Source organism: Danio rerio, chromosome 25 (genome assembly GCF_052040795.2).
Source record: "Danio rerio strain M-AB ecotype USA chromosome 25, GRCz13ab, whole genome shotgun sequence".
NCBI lineage: Eukaryota > Metazoa > Chordata > Actinopteri > Cypriniformes > Danionidae > Danio > Danio rerio.
Genome location: NC_141045.1, coordinates 8547501 through 8562826, shown reverse-complemented (window position 1 = coordinate 8562826; position 15326 = coordinate 8547501). Strand labels below are relative to the sequence as shown.

At 35.6% G+C, this 15326-nt stretch overlaps 2 protein-coding genes across 4 annotated transcripts in view; both read right to left on the bottom strand.

Annotated features, from left to right (window-relative positions):
* Nucleotides 1-12921, bottom strand: part of fcsk (fucose kinase) — a 29133-nt gene extending 16212 nt beyond the window's left edge. The window contains exons 1-11 of the mRNA XM_087311667.1: nt 12654-12921; nt 8581-8732; nt 6615-6665; nt 6417-6539; nt 5575-5647; nt 3368-3465; nt 3216-3296; nt 2215-2334; nt 1854-2025; nt 1266-1372; nt 1091-1192 (exon numbers count right to left, since the gene is read on the bottom strand). Coding sequence (XP_087167793.1) covers nt 1091-1192; nt 1266-1372; nt 1854-2025; nt 2215-2334; nt 3216-3296; nt 3368-3465; nt 5575-5647; nt 6417-6539; nt 6615-6665; nt 8581-8732; nt 12654-12735 — 1161 coding nt within the window. The 5' untranslated portion in view covers nt 12736-12921. The remainder of the gene's footprint in view (nt 1-1090; nt 1193-1265; nt 1373-1853; nt 2026-2214; nt 2335-3215; nt 3297-3367; nt 3466-5574; nt 5648-6416; nt 6540-6614; nt 6666-8580; nt 8733-12653) is intronic.
* A 2097-nt stretch (nt 12922-15018) lies between these two features.
* The window catches only part of ptdss2 (phosphatidylserine synthase 2), a 30977-nt gene continuing 30669 nt past the window's right edge, over nt 15019-15326 (bottom strand). For 2 of the 3 annotated variants that reach the window (XR_015525493.1, XM_087310236.1), the window contains one exon: nt 15033-15326. This exon is cut by the window's right edge. The gene's annotated coding sequence lies outside the window, so the exon portion shown is untranslated. 3 annotated transcript variants of the gene reach the window in all.

Here is a 15326-nt window from a genome sequence, read left to right as displayed (position 1 = left end):
TCAGTGGCAAAATATCTTTGTAAAACTTGTTTTCATAGTTGAAAAGTTAAATCACAATTCTTGTTGTGCAATGCTAAATTTATTTATGTTGAAAGAGTGCAAATATATATATATATATATATATATATATATATATATATATATATATATATATATATATATATATATATATATATATATATATATATATATATATATTTAATATATATTGCACTTATACATTTTGTTTATCTTGAAAATACTTAAATAATATGTGCTATATGTTCTAAAATGGCCCTCTACTGTAAACTGACACTCTGGCTCTGAGAGAAGAGCCAGTTTGTAAAAAGGCTTGGTTTTGCTTGGTTAATAAATAATCAAACTCATTCAATGGCACAGCATCCTCTTTCACATCATCTCATAAACTTGATCTAATTAGTTAGTGCTGAAATATCGCATCGTATCGTGATATGGGTGTGAATCGTATCGTGTTGCATCGCAATATGTCATAAATGTATCGCTAATATATCGGATCGTATTCTTTGTATCGAGATGCGTATCGGATCGGCATTATAGCTTAGATGCCCAACCCTAATTTGTATGAATCATCATCATTCAGAACATTATTTTCTACACACCATATGTGAAATGTAAGGTAATATGCTAAAAATGTATAAACTTGTTTAAGAAAAATTACTTTGCAAAACTACTATAATCACTATAATATAATACAATTTAATAATACTATAATATTCTACTATAATTAAGAAGATTAGAATTTAAGATTATAATTATAAATTAATATTGTTTGTATGCACAGCAATAAATAAAAATCAATGAAACGAGGTAAAAACAAATGGATAAAATACTATCTTAGCCTACTGTAATAAAATTTAAAAAAATACAATAAGTTTTACAGAATAACACAAAAATATTTAAAAGTGAAAATTAAACGTAATGTGATTATTTAATAATAAGAAGAAGAATAAGAAATTATAATTTATATATTTAATAGCGAAACAATATTTGGTTGGAAAAAATATTGCCTAAAAATAACTAAATCTCTCAATATACCGTGAGTAAACCAAGGAGAATTAAAAGCCCTCCAAACCTTTAGGTGGCAGTGCTGCACAACAGCACCTGCAGATACACGAACGTCTCCTTCCAGGATGCTATTTATCACCCTGCTGCCTTCAGCCACACACTTCACATCCTTCACAACAGAAATAAACTTTTAAATAACACAAAAATGTAAAAAAAAAAATTATATTCACAACAGTTCCTACCTTAATATGAGAGAGAATCGTGGTCTCAGATCCAGATTTTGTCAGACGATCGACATGTTCCCGACCTGACTGGGTCAAATAATCATAGCGACCCTCTGGAATGTAAACTAGAAACAAAGAGTGACATACCATAATATTCTTGTTGTATCTGTCTGTAGATGTTTTGAGAGGAAACTAAGGCTCCGTCCGAAATCGCCTACTACTCAGTAGGTGCTGCTTTTGAATTTAAATCTACTCAACCGTTAGAAAAGTGCATTCTATACAGTATGAATGTGAGAGGTATGGATGGAACACGGATCTATTACATCCGCCATTTTGTCATCATCACATGACCTACCTGCATCAGTTGCGGTGCTTCACTCCTATTCATGAATTCTCTCGCAGTGCATCATGAGATAGTGTAGTGTCCTTGCGATGTGCACTTCAGAATCTCGCCGGAACTTTTTACGTACTGTTTTTCGAATTTTATTAATTCAGACATACTACTCATCTCCCATACCATTTTTAGCGTACATTATAGTATAGAAGTATGCGATTTCGGATGCAGCCTAATAGTCAGAAAGTTACAAAAATTTAGTGAAAGCATACACATAGAAATAAAGGATCCTCTGAGACTCCTCCATAGCACTGCGCGCCCGCTCTTCACTGCTGCTCCCTGAGGTGAGGAGGGTGAAATGCAGCCGGTTCTCTCTCCATTAATAAACTCATGCTCGGTCACATCAGTGCAAAGACACACCAGAACATCTAAAAACAGAGATATCTGCAAAAGATAGCACAAGCAAACTGAGATGCACAGAAAGCTGTTTTAATATTTAATCTGTAAACCAAACAACAATGTACTTTCATGGTACTAGCATGCTAGCATATATAGATACTAGCATTTTTCAATGAAGGTCTAGAACTTGTCGTTGAGAGGAATCAAAAAGAGAACTCTGTTGTGTGTTTTCACCTCAAGTGGTGGCGCTCCTGAATCCATGCCCAGATACGTACAGCCGTCCAGCGGTGGAGTAACATGAGTCTGTAAGAGTTTCTCTGCTACAGTCCTGGAGAAAAACACCGGCCCGGACACCTGAGCACCACACAGACACTTTTAGCAAGCCTCCACAAAATAATTAAAAATATATACAATCAAATTATTGAATGCAACTTTATGATAAAAGTAAAAATATATAATGTTTTGAGTTTTTTAGAAAAGGTTTTTGAAAGAAATTAATGTTTTTGTTCAGCAATGATCCTATAACACATATTAGTAAATTACATCATTTTTGTGCATTCAGTAAAATTATGATGTAATTTTTTATACAATGTGTTATAGCACATTTTTAAAATGTGCAAAACAATATATATTTTGCATTATTCATCATTGTCATCACTTAAAATACATAAAAATCATTAAATATAATCACATATTATGAAAATAATCAATTAAAAACATTAAAGAGGACCTTATAGCATAGGATGTTAGTCATTTTATTGTATCTGCCACTATGCTGACACACAGGCATCTGTAGCTCCGCCCTCTTTTGAAAAGAGCACAAGCTCATTTGAATTTAAAGCGACAGTCACCAAAATGGCACAATTAGGATCAAACCCTAAAAGGAGCAGCATCAAATAGTTATAAAACATCATTTGTGTGGGACATCAGAAACATAATAGGTCCCTTTTAAAGAATGTAACACAAGACTTAATTGAATTGAATGGTGTTATTTATAGCTTTCGTTTATCAAATTATTCAGAAAAAATATTACTAGGACCTACACCGATAATCAGAAACTTTTCCTTAACAGCAAATCAACTGATTTGAATGATTTTTAAAAAGAAAAGTCATGTGACACTGCAGTTGTGGAATAATAATAACACAATAATTTTGTCATCATAATTTTGTTATTTCAAATTATTTTAATTGAACATATACAGTATAGTAACATAAACTGCCAATTAAATTCATACCAGAGGAACTTTCCCATCAGAAACTGTGGCAGAGCTGATCTCCTCCTTTGAGCCCTTATAGATAATGTTGCGCACTCTGGTCTACAAAAGCAAAAATATATCAGAAAACACATAAAAAGAGACACTTCAAACCCTCATTTCCAATAACGCACCTCAGCATCGGTGATATAGACGCCATGATGGACTGCAAAATCAATGTCACCTGGTAAAGCTACAACCCGAACCCCAGAAAACCCGTCCCATGGAATCACTGTCAAGAGAAAAACATAATATAGATCAAATCAAAAGTAAAAGATTAAGAGTTAAACAACAAATGTTACAGTAAAACATCTTACTGTAGCATTTAAGCTATAAAACTGCTTGTGTGTATAAAACTCTGCCTAAGAAATTGTAATTGTGACTTCATATACAGTGTAGAGTTTGTGCATTAATGTTTATTCATTTAGATCTTAAAGGGATCGTTCACAAAACTATTACTATTCTGTATTTTATTATTTACTTTATGGACATCTTGGGATCCTTGCTGTCTAATCAGGATCAGTTAGATCTCAGATTTAATAAAAAAATATCTTTGAGTATATGTAATTTAAGTTCTAAAGATAAACGAAGTTCTAATGGGTTTATTACAATGTGACGGCGAGTAATTACTGATGGAATCTGTTTCAGTTTTCACCCAAAAATTAACATTCTGTCACCATTTACCAGTGGTGTAAAGTAACCAATTACAAATACTCAAATTACTGTAATTAAGTAGGGAATTCTCAGAAATTTTAATTTACTAAGTAGTTTTAATAATGTGTACTTTTACTTTCTCTTAAGTACATTTTTAGTGCAATATCAGTACTTTTACTCCTCTACTTTCCCTCAAATTGCACTCACTACTTTATTTCTTTCTTGTCTATGAGGATTACAGAAATCAGTCCTGTTATTTCTGTCCAATCAAATCACACAGAGGTAAATCACATCATAATGAACTACCTCAAGACATTTATAATTGCAGCAAACCATTTGGACGCACTAAAAGTGTCCAAGAAGATGTCCTAAATCTTTACACGCAATGAACCAGAGACTGTTTAGATGCATGTCACTGATAAGAATATGATGGATGTTTACTGTATGATGATGACCGTAATGGCCTTAAACACGCAGCAGGCACAGGATATCAATAAGACGTTAGATTGCCGTTGTACCCTAACATCATAGGGACGTTACATTTTGTTTGGAAATGAAAATCGGGTTGGCGTCAGAACTCAACTTCAGGCCAACGTCAATGTCCAACATCCAACCTATAATCAACCAAATATCAACATCTAATGATAGCTTGACGTTTTTTGGATGTTATCGTTACGACGCCTATCAGATATTGAATTTTGGTTGCAGTACCTGATGAATAAATGTCAGTATTTGACGTCAATATGGCATTGGTTTAAGATGTTGGCTTGACGTTGGATTTTGGTCACTTTCTAGCAACCCAAAATCAACCAAATATCAATGTCATTTGACGATGTTATTTGACATCAAAATTCTGATCAGCGTCTAAGGATAACGTTATTTTGGTCACTTGACATCACAAGCTAAATTTAACCTAATATTAACATCTTATGATGTTGTGTGCCTGCTGGGCAATAACTAAATGCACTACAGAATGTTACGTTTACACACACATCAAGAAATTACATGTAAACGCATTAGCTTTATACAGCATAATACTCACAACTCTTGAGTACTTTGAACGGTCTACTTTTTACTCATAGTTTGAGTAATATTCACGACAGATACTTTTACTCTACTCGCACTACATTTTTAGGCAAGTAATGGTACTTTTACTTGAGTATGAGTTTTCAGTACTCTTTCCATCACTGCCATTTACTCACAATTACTTGTTTCAAACCTTTACGAGCTTCTTTTTTCTGTTGAACACTAAAGAATACATGTTGAAGAAAGAAACGTGTAACCATTCAATTAATATTTATTTGTCTTACTATGCAAGTCAATGGTTACATGTTTTCAGCTTTCTTCAAAATATGTCCATTTGCGTTCAACAGAAGAAAGAAACTCTAAATGTTTGGATCCACTTGAGAGGAGTAAACAGTGCGTACATTTTTTTATTTTTTGAGTGAACCATCCCTTTAACACCACTCCAGTAGCTAAGGCTATAATCATGGTGAGAACCAGTTAATCCAAACACGAGTTTCCTTAAACAAAAGTCAGGGGAGGGACAATTTAATATCTTCAGGTCATCTAACTTGCATGTGTTTGGGTTGTGGGAGGAAACCGGAGCACTCCGAGTAAACCGAAACTGGCGCAGGGAGGTGCATTAGATAAAGCTATTGTATAAAATTGTATAAAAGTTGCTCACCCTGTCGCGTTGGAATATTCAGCATCATATCAGTGCTGCACACCCAAACGCCTGGCGGAGAGCCAGCGCAGATCTGAAACAACAGGATGTTTCACTGAGCATGATTGTGCATAATAATAATAATCATGTACTGTCATTGTGAGTATGGTGTAGGAGTTCATGTACAAACCTCAATTCTGAAAACCTTTAACAATCTGTGCTTAGTTAATTCTCTAACTTATTTATTTGACAAAAGCACAAAGAGATCATATCAAATGTTTTGTAATTAGGAACTAATTTTGATTTTAAACATGTAATTCACTAAATATGACAATTATTGATTGTTTCAAACAAGTTTCAGGGTTTTAATGCTGTAAACCTGTAACCATTGACATGCATCGTATGAAAAACAACTACTATAAAGTCAGTGGTTACCGGTTTTCAACATTCTTCAAAATATCTTCTTTTTTATCTTCATTTTTGTCAAGTTTTTTCCTCAAAATGCTTCAGTATGTAAGACTAGTTTCTTACGCATCTCATTCGAAGCCACTTTGTTTAGTTTTGTTGTGCTTTTTGACTGCTGTATCTATAAAATAACTGACCAATCATTCAGTGTAGTGACATGGAATGTAAGTTATGCGGTCAAAACCTGTCTGTAACTACGCTTCATACTTTATTAGTATCTAAAAATAACTCCACACATAAAAATGTTCATCAGCCAATCAGAAAGAGCATTTACCAACCCCGTAGTATAAAGAGAATTGACAAATCACAGATTCTTGTGCATGTAAATGTCCCAGTTTTTTCAGAAGTTTTAATTGAGTATTTGTGTGTACAGTACGTGACACACGTGTTCTGCTCACCTTTGTGGACAGACAATCCAACAGCAGATCCAAGCAACAAACAGCTCCTTCTACAGCATCAGATCTCTGCACAGGCATCCAGCAGAAAGCCCTGCTGCAGCCGTCCCATGGGAAATCTCGTCCCTGAAACCCACACACACACCTATAAGCACGTTTGATCATGATACACATCCAATTTTTTAATTCTGCGTTACAGACCGTGTGTAGGATGAGGATATGAGCGTCATCCAGAACATCAGCGTTCACCACCTGAACACAAACATTTCATCTTCATCAATGCAAATACAGAGAGGAAATGAAATTATGATAATTACACATAGTAAATGACGAACACATGAATATCACAACAAGCTGAAATAGCGAGGAAGAGGAGGTGTCTGTTAGGTTGTAATAACCAGGGCCAGACATTTTTTGTTTTTCTGCGGAATGATTTTGGGTGTATCGTAACTAAAAACATATTGTTTTAAATAAAACATATGATACATTTCTAACTTTCATTTAATATTTACAATGCAAATCCAATTAGATCCATACATTTGGTAAACAAAGCAAGACTCTCATATAATATATCTACCATATATTAGCTAAAAGACAGAGATTATTACTTTACAAACTGTATTGTAAGTAAATCATATGAACATTTTCATATTTGTCAGTAATATTACTTAAATTAATGTAAAAAGTAAATCAATATAAATTTTCACACAACTAAATGAATAGACTCAATGATTGGCTGAAAATCTGTGGAAGCTTTGGATTTCTGCATGTGCAGATTCTATGTGGGCCTAGTAATAACTTTGCCGAAACCCTTTTTTCTTATCTTTTGAATGAAATGCCTATTTTATTACATCCAATCGGCTCGCAGTAGAAAAAACAAGCCCAATGTTTTCTCATTTAATATTCCGTTTCTCTAGGTGCTGCGTCAAAATATGAATGGTCGCAGCTTCCGGTTCATGCCAACTTTAAAAATCTCTATTTTCATCTCAATCTTGTATCCATCCCCTCTACAAAATCTGAATGGTTGCATATCGTATCCAACGTTCAAAATATGGAGAGGATGAGTTTTTCATTAAAACTACAAATGGACAAATACCTGCAATATTGGAAGAAATGGATTGTACTTATGCCTGTAAACTGATCTTTATATGTATTTGTTAACGTGACCTGTAAGAAAATATGTGACCAGTAAACTGATCATTTAAGTTCCAGTGTGTTATTGTATTTTTTATTATTTTTTATTTATAAGATTAAATAGAATAGCAAAGTCTACTAATGGAGGTCGAGCCTTTTCATTTATGGCTCATAAACTCTGGAAAAGCCTTTCTGATAATGTCCAAGGCTCAGACACACTCTCGCAGTTCAAAACTAGTTTAAAGACCTATCTTTTTAGTAAAGCATACACTCAGTGCATCACATAGCAGTATGATACATGAATGTGCTCCACACATCTCCTTTATATACACTATGAACAGCAGCTAAACTAATTATTCTCTTTATTCTCTATTTCCATCTGGGAATACTCATCCCGAGGCCTTCAGAGACTATACAGTGCCACTAATGCAGCCCGAGACCTGTGAAGAGATGATCCTAAGGTTTCCACAATCCTGGACCAGGCCGTATCCTGAGCAGCAGAGATTCCTGTGAGACTCCAGGGACAGACGAGTCTTCACCGAGGTCCAGCGTTCTCCAGCCTACGGCACCTAGACTACAGCTCTACACAAGATGTTTGGCCATAGGAGAAAAGGTCGAGCCAAACTGAGCCTGGTTTCTCTCAAGGTTTTTTTTTTTAAATCCTTCACAGTCGCCAATTGGTGAAGTTTTTTTCCTCACACCTGTTAGTTCGAGACATGTAGAGCTGCTCTTCAGTGTTTGGACTCTCAGCAGTGAATATTAAACTACACTGAACTGAACTGTACTAAACTGATTGTAACTAACGTACTAAACTGAACTGACACAGGTTCAATTCACTATAATGTGAAGCTGATTTGACCCAATCTACATTGTAAAGCGCTATACAAATATAGATGAATTGAATTATTTATTATTTGTATTATTATCTTTCCCTTCCTTAAAAATAGAAATAAAAATAAAGTATAAAAAAAATCTTGTATGCATCCATTGAGCATTTCTCTACAAATCCCACACAGAGTAAAGAGAAGCTCACGCTGTAGCCGGCTCTGGCGCTCAGGTGTTCTGCAGCCACCAGCAGAGCATTCAGTGTGGCTCCACCGCTGCCCAGTCGAGCATGAGGATCAGGAACAGTCAACAGCAGAGCATCATCTGGAAGAACCCCACGCTTCTGACGCACCTCCAGCTCTGAAACAAACACACAAACAGGTTTTTTTGTGAGTTGTGAGGACATTACATAGGTTTCCGTTGTATTTATACTGGGTAACATGTTGGCTCAGTGGTTAGCACTGTGGCCTCACAGCAAAAAGGTCGCTGGTTCGAGTTCCAGGATCAGTTGGAATTTCTGTGTGGAGTTTGCATATTCTCCCCATATTCGTGTGGGTTTCCCCACAATCCAAACACATACGCTATAGGTGAATTGTGTACGAGTGTGTGAATATGAGAGGGGGTGAACTGGGTTGAGACTGGAAGGGCATCGGCTGTGTAAAAAACATAAGCCAGAATAGTTGGTGGTTCATTCCGCTGTGGCGATCGCTGATAAATAAGGGACTAAGTCAAAGGAAAATTAATGAATGTATTTATACTGTACAGACAATATCTGACAGCACATTACCCCTAACACTGTTTTTTTAGAACAGCTTTACTTTATAAAAACTCATTCTGTCTGATTTATAAGCTTTTTGAGATATGAGGACATCAGCAATCTCCTCATAAGTCATCATCTCCTTGTAATACCTGTGTCATGGCAATGTAGTTATACAGATTTGTGCCTGATATGCCACATAAACACCTACAATCATCAGATACACCTGAACATGGACTAGAGACCTGCTGATGTGGAGAAGACACATCTTCAACATGCCAAAGTGCATTGCTTTGAAAGGTTGTGTAAATATATAATATACATTTTAACGCTATTACTATCAGTATGTTAGTCTAAAGCAGGGGTGCTCAATCCTGTTCCTGGAGATCCATAGATATATACATTAGATGTCGTCTGGCCTATTGTTGTCTATTGGACGGAATGCGTCAATAGCGCCGCCATCTTGCTACAGGGTAGAGCTCCTTTGAAATGAATGCGGGACCAAGGGACAGTGGAGGACTGTGGCCATCCAAAGCCAGAGATATACACATATATCTATGATCGGGAGTTTTCCTGGATGTTAGTATGTAATTTTTTTTTCTAATTACGAAAATTATAATTTTACATCACTTTTCTACATTGACGGATCAATGATCGCACGGGCATTCCTGACAAAAAGCTTGTGTTTGTTTGTACAGAAATGTACCATTCACCCTCCCTGTTAAATTTGATCTAATCCGTGTCCTGAAACACACCTCCTCTCCTGCTTTCACTTCTCATTCTGACGGAGGGAGCGATTCGCTTGTGAATGAATCCCCCGAACGACTCTTTCACTAACGTTAGCCGACAATGATACAAGTTTGTGGCAGTGCAGCATCTCGTTGTCATATTTCTTTTGCATTGTTTGCTGATTTTATTCAACAAAACTATCATAAGCCGAGTGTTTAGTGCGAGTTGGAGCTGCTTTGCCTTATGGTTATTGCAGTAAGTGACTGTATTATCATCAATAACGTTACCTGATTAGCACAAAAGTTCAGAACATACAAAAACAGAAAAAAACTTAATATTACCTATGAAATGTTCTGCCTTTGTGCTTTGTTTTCTTTGTTTGCTCGTTACTACACCCGTAGACAGCGCTAAAGTCCCGCATCTTCATGCAATAACAGTCTTGACTAGTGCGGTTGAATGACATTTGTCCTGGGAGCACTGTACCAATGTGGCGGCACTATTGACGCATGCTCAGGGTCCCTATGAGATATCTAGTATGTATATCTATGCTGGAGATCTACCTTCCTGCAGATTTCAGTTACTACCCATATCAAACACACCTGCCTGTAATTATCACGTGGTGTTCAGGCCCTAATTAATTGGTTCAGGTGTGTTTGATATGATGGGTAGCAACTGAAATCTGCAGGAAGGTGGCTCACCAAGAACAAGATTGAGCACCCCTGGTCTAAAGGATATCTGTAAACTAGTGTGATACTAAATTCATGTTTAGAAGATATAAACCTGAAATAAACATTCAAAGCTTGTAGTTTTTCCTGCCTAAATGGATCATCAATGGAGGTTTTTCAAGTCACCTCATACTTCTTCTGAATGGGATTTTCTGATGGATGTCTGCTCCAGGATGAAGTAACACATATCCTTTATGATTTTATGATTATTAATCAGGTTAAATGTTAAAGGGTCTAGTACAGGGATGTCCAAACTTGGTCCTGGTGGGCCGGTGTCCTGCAAAGTTTAGTTCCAACCCACAGACACAGCTAGATTAGCTAATCAAGCTCTTAATAGACAGTCTAGAAACATCCTTGCAGGTGTGTTGAAGCTAAAATCTGCAGGACAACGGTCCTCCAGGACCAAGTTTGGACATCCCTGGCCTAGATTATACCATAACCTTAGTGTAATCCCTCTTCAAAGTAAAACTGGAATGATATGAGTGTCATTGCTTTTTCTGTATGCTAAGTTATTGGTTTTCTCAGACCCATTCAAGAGGTCACGTGAATTGTGTTGGCTGTCTCTGTATTACTCTATGTTTATTCTACCAGTTTTGATAAGATGGCTGAGAGCGCGAGAAACAGCCTTGAATATAAAAGAGTTTGTGCACTGTGTGTGTGTTATACTTTTTTTATAGATCATTCTTACAGGTCTGGGGTCAGCTCTGATTTTTGTATGCTTAACGCATAAGTAATCATTAGAGATATTTTTCAGAATTGTAAGCACACACATGGCAATTTATCTATCTGTGTTTTAACCAATCAGGTTAACCAATCAGGTTAAAACACCTATATGTATAACGCAGTTAGTGACATATGTTAGGGCAGGGGGTGCCATATTTTTAAGCCTCTGACCCCCAAAAATAACAATGCAAGGGGCTTCCCAATATCCTGTGAGGTGGCTATAAATATAGAAATCTTGCACATAATGATGTGCACATACCAATTGGCCCAAGTCTATTCTTCGTTCAATTTTAAAGAACACTACTCAACACCACATCCTCCATGTTCAGCTGTGGCCTGTATATTTATTTTTGACGTAGGCGAGTGCTATAAAGGTGTCAAAGTTTAACCTGGTGCTATAAAATCAATGTGCTACAACTGATGCTATTGCTGTGTCTTTAATATAACGTACAACACAGGGGTAGCAATAAATAAATAAATAAATAAAAGTAATAATTTTTAAAAATTAAATAAATCGAAAGGCCGATGGTTTTTTATTTGCATGTTTTTTTAAAGTAACTATTAACTACAATTTTTACTTCTTCAGTAGGTTATGAACAAAATATGGTAATTCTAATAGTTTAATTAAATGAATTTGGAAGTCACCAAGCGACCCCCCCAGCTTTGGGAAACACTGTGCAAGTGTATTATCGTTGTTGATTTGAGGTTGGAAGCAGAGCAGCCTACGAAGCTGGCTTCTGCTGATGAAGCTGCAAACTATCTTCAGTAAAGTTTCAGTAATTGAGTATCTGACTCCTCTTCATCTGTAACACCGGTCATTTTTGTGTTAAAACTTCAACTCTTCAGTATTCACAGAAAAAAACAACATTTATAAGGTGGCACAAAAGAGTCTATAGTAATCTTTATGTACAGTAAATGCACATTATAGAAAGTTTGATCATTAATTTCATAGAAAAATATAATGTTAATAAAATATTTAATTTTAAGTTTTAATTTAATGTTTTAAGTCAGTTGTTGTCTTTAGTTTTTACATTTAGGGAGTTTCAAGTCTGGAAAAACACAAGAAACACAAGTTCAAGTGCAAAGTGTTTGGTAAAGGACTTTTGTATTTATGTGCCAAAACCCTATCTAAAATGCAATGGTATTACCATGGTATTTCACTACATCGTGTCCAAAACAATTCAGAGTAATAACGTCACATCTGCAATGATATAAACTATTCAACTTTATTTTAACGTTGACGTAGAGTGAATGGCGTGAAATTGAAACTAAAGAGAGAACAATAAATGCACGTAAGCCTTATGTACATCAGCATTGATATTCGACGTCAATAAATCACTAACTCACCTCTTTGGAAAGCATACACACTGTCTTTATGTTGACATGTGAGGACAATAACAGTCCACTTCAGCGGTGCTTCATCTGCCATCCTGAAGTGCTTCACTTCTCATCATGTGATCCTCAGATAAGCAGACAGCAGAGGCCAATCGCGATTGGATCCGATTTTTCCGCCATCTGCCACTGGATTAAAGGTGAAGTTAAACGGAGATCACTTCATTCTTGCTGGACTTCCCACAAAACGGAGAGCGCAGAACTTCCGGACTACAATCTGACTACATGTATCGTGCGCGCGCTGCATTTTATATTATGTCGGATGAACGGTAATTGCAAGTTGAACGCACATAAACGCCAGAAAAAAGTGGTGACTTCGAGTACGAACCTCGAAATGTTTTTAAAGCCCAGAATAACTGAGCTGTGGACGAAAAATAGCGAAATTGATGGACGCATAACAACGCCGTCAGCCGGTTTGTGACAACTCCTGTAGAACTGAATATGAGCAGTTCCATGCAAATGTCAAAATTTCCGTGAAAATTTTTTTTTTTAACCAAAACAGCAAATCCCTTTTAACTTTGTGAATGCTAGTATTTTACAGTACAATAAAAATGCTCAAAAATGTCTCAATGTTTTTTTTAAACAATTATATTCGATGTAACAAAGTTACACAAGTGGCAATTTCACATCGGTCACATCCATATGAATGCAAACATGTAAAATAAAATAAATCATTAGTCAATTTTCATCTTTTTGATTAATTTATCAAAACAACACCATGTTGTGACTTGAACCAAGTACAATAATAGCCTTAGGAGGTGTGTCAAACTCAATTCTTGGAGGGCCACAACCCTGCGAGTTTAGATCCAGCCCTGCTTCAACATCTATGGGTGGATATCAAACAAGCCCAAAGCACTTAATTAGTTTGATGAGGAGTGTTCAAATAGGGTTGAAACTAAACTGTGTTGAGCTGTGGTCTTTGAGGAACTGAGTTTGACACGTGCCTTAAAGGGATATTTTGCTTGAACGAAATGTTGTAAGAAGTGCTTCATTTACAACTCCTCTAGTACGCATGAACGTCACAAGACTTAAACGCAGCAGTTTGACGTTAAATAAAATGTTTTAGTTTATTCAAATAGGCCTAATATAGATGAATCTAGATTTAAAATACATTGCACAAGGATATTTAACAACAACATTCGGTGGTTTCAAAAGAATATATTAGTATGAAATAAAAGAAAAAAACTGGATAAAAAAAGCCATTGGCTGAATTATCAAATCAATTTTGTAAATAAATGAGTAGATTGGGCAGTTTCAGGTTTTTTTTAGATTAATAAAAAATCAATAATCATGAATTTTGTGATATCTGGGAGGTTTTTGAACTGAAAAATTGAGATATTGAAGAGGCTTCAGAATAGCTTGATTAATTTTTTATTTTATTTTTTAAAATTAATTTTAATATTATTTTTATTTATTTTTTAAATAATGGGTTATTATTTATTTAGGTTTCCCCCTAAACCTGTCTGGGGCAAGTTTGCAGTATTGGGGTTTGAAAAATTGTAAAACCTTGAAAAAAAAAAAAAACTCAAAGACATGTTATAAAAAAATCTATAACCATTAATTATTATTATTATTAATAGTAATAATAATAATAAACAGCAACAACAACTAATTGGCAAGTGTTACAATATGGTTGGCTTTTTAGTTTTTACTAAAAAAATACTAAAGTATTTTAGTATAAATTTTTTTTACAGTTCATTAAATAGTTGGATTTGGGTAACTAAAAGCAACAAAATATAAATCTTACAGATTAAGCAAACAATTAAGAAACAGAAATAGAGTAAATGGAATTGCAACCTGAACCTTGCAACTTGTTTATGCCCCATTCACACGGGGTGTCAGTGTCACCGCTTCCTATTCACTTTGAATGGGTGACGTCAGGTGTGGATCGGACCCTGCAGAAGACTCTCAACTTTTCAAGCGCAGATGGAAGCGTTACCCAATCAAATTGCTGTATGCAAATACACCAGCTCAGACACTAGCCGATTGCTGACTAATTTCATTGGCTGACGCTGCTATGATGATTGCGTCAGCCCCAACTTCGTGTGTTATGCTATCATGTCAATATGGACTAAAATCTCAGAGGAATATTTCCAGTACCTTGTTGAATCTATGCCACCAAGGATAAAGGCAGTTTTAAAGGCAAAACCCGATACTAGTAAGGCATACCTTATAAAGTGGCCGGTGAGCTTTGAAATTCTTACAAAAGCAAATCGAAACTCCATAACCAAATACTTAATCCAAAAAAATATAAATATTTTCAGAAATAGTCAATAAAAATTAAACATGCACTGCAAAATAAATAAATATGTAAAAGAGTTAAAGAGAAAGAACTCCCTTTTTTTAAGTTATTTATTGAAAACATTATAAAATATGACCTCCCAGTTGTTCAGTTGTTGTAACAGGTCTACAAGAACCACTAGAAGCAGAGGCAGACAGACAGTCAGATCATAATGGTCCCACACAGATCTCTGATCATTCACACCAGAACATGTACTGCGATTTCCCCTCATAATTAAAGCAAAAACCAACCCCTTTAACACCCTCAGTAACGAGATACGAAACAGTAACAGCTCAGGCATTGAGCCGAACTAGCGCTAGACGTTTACATTCACAGTAAGATTATAA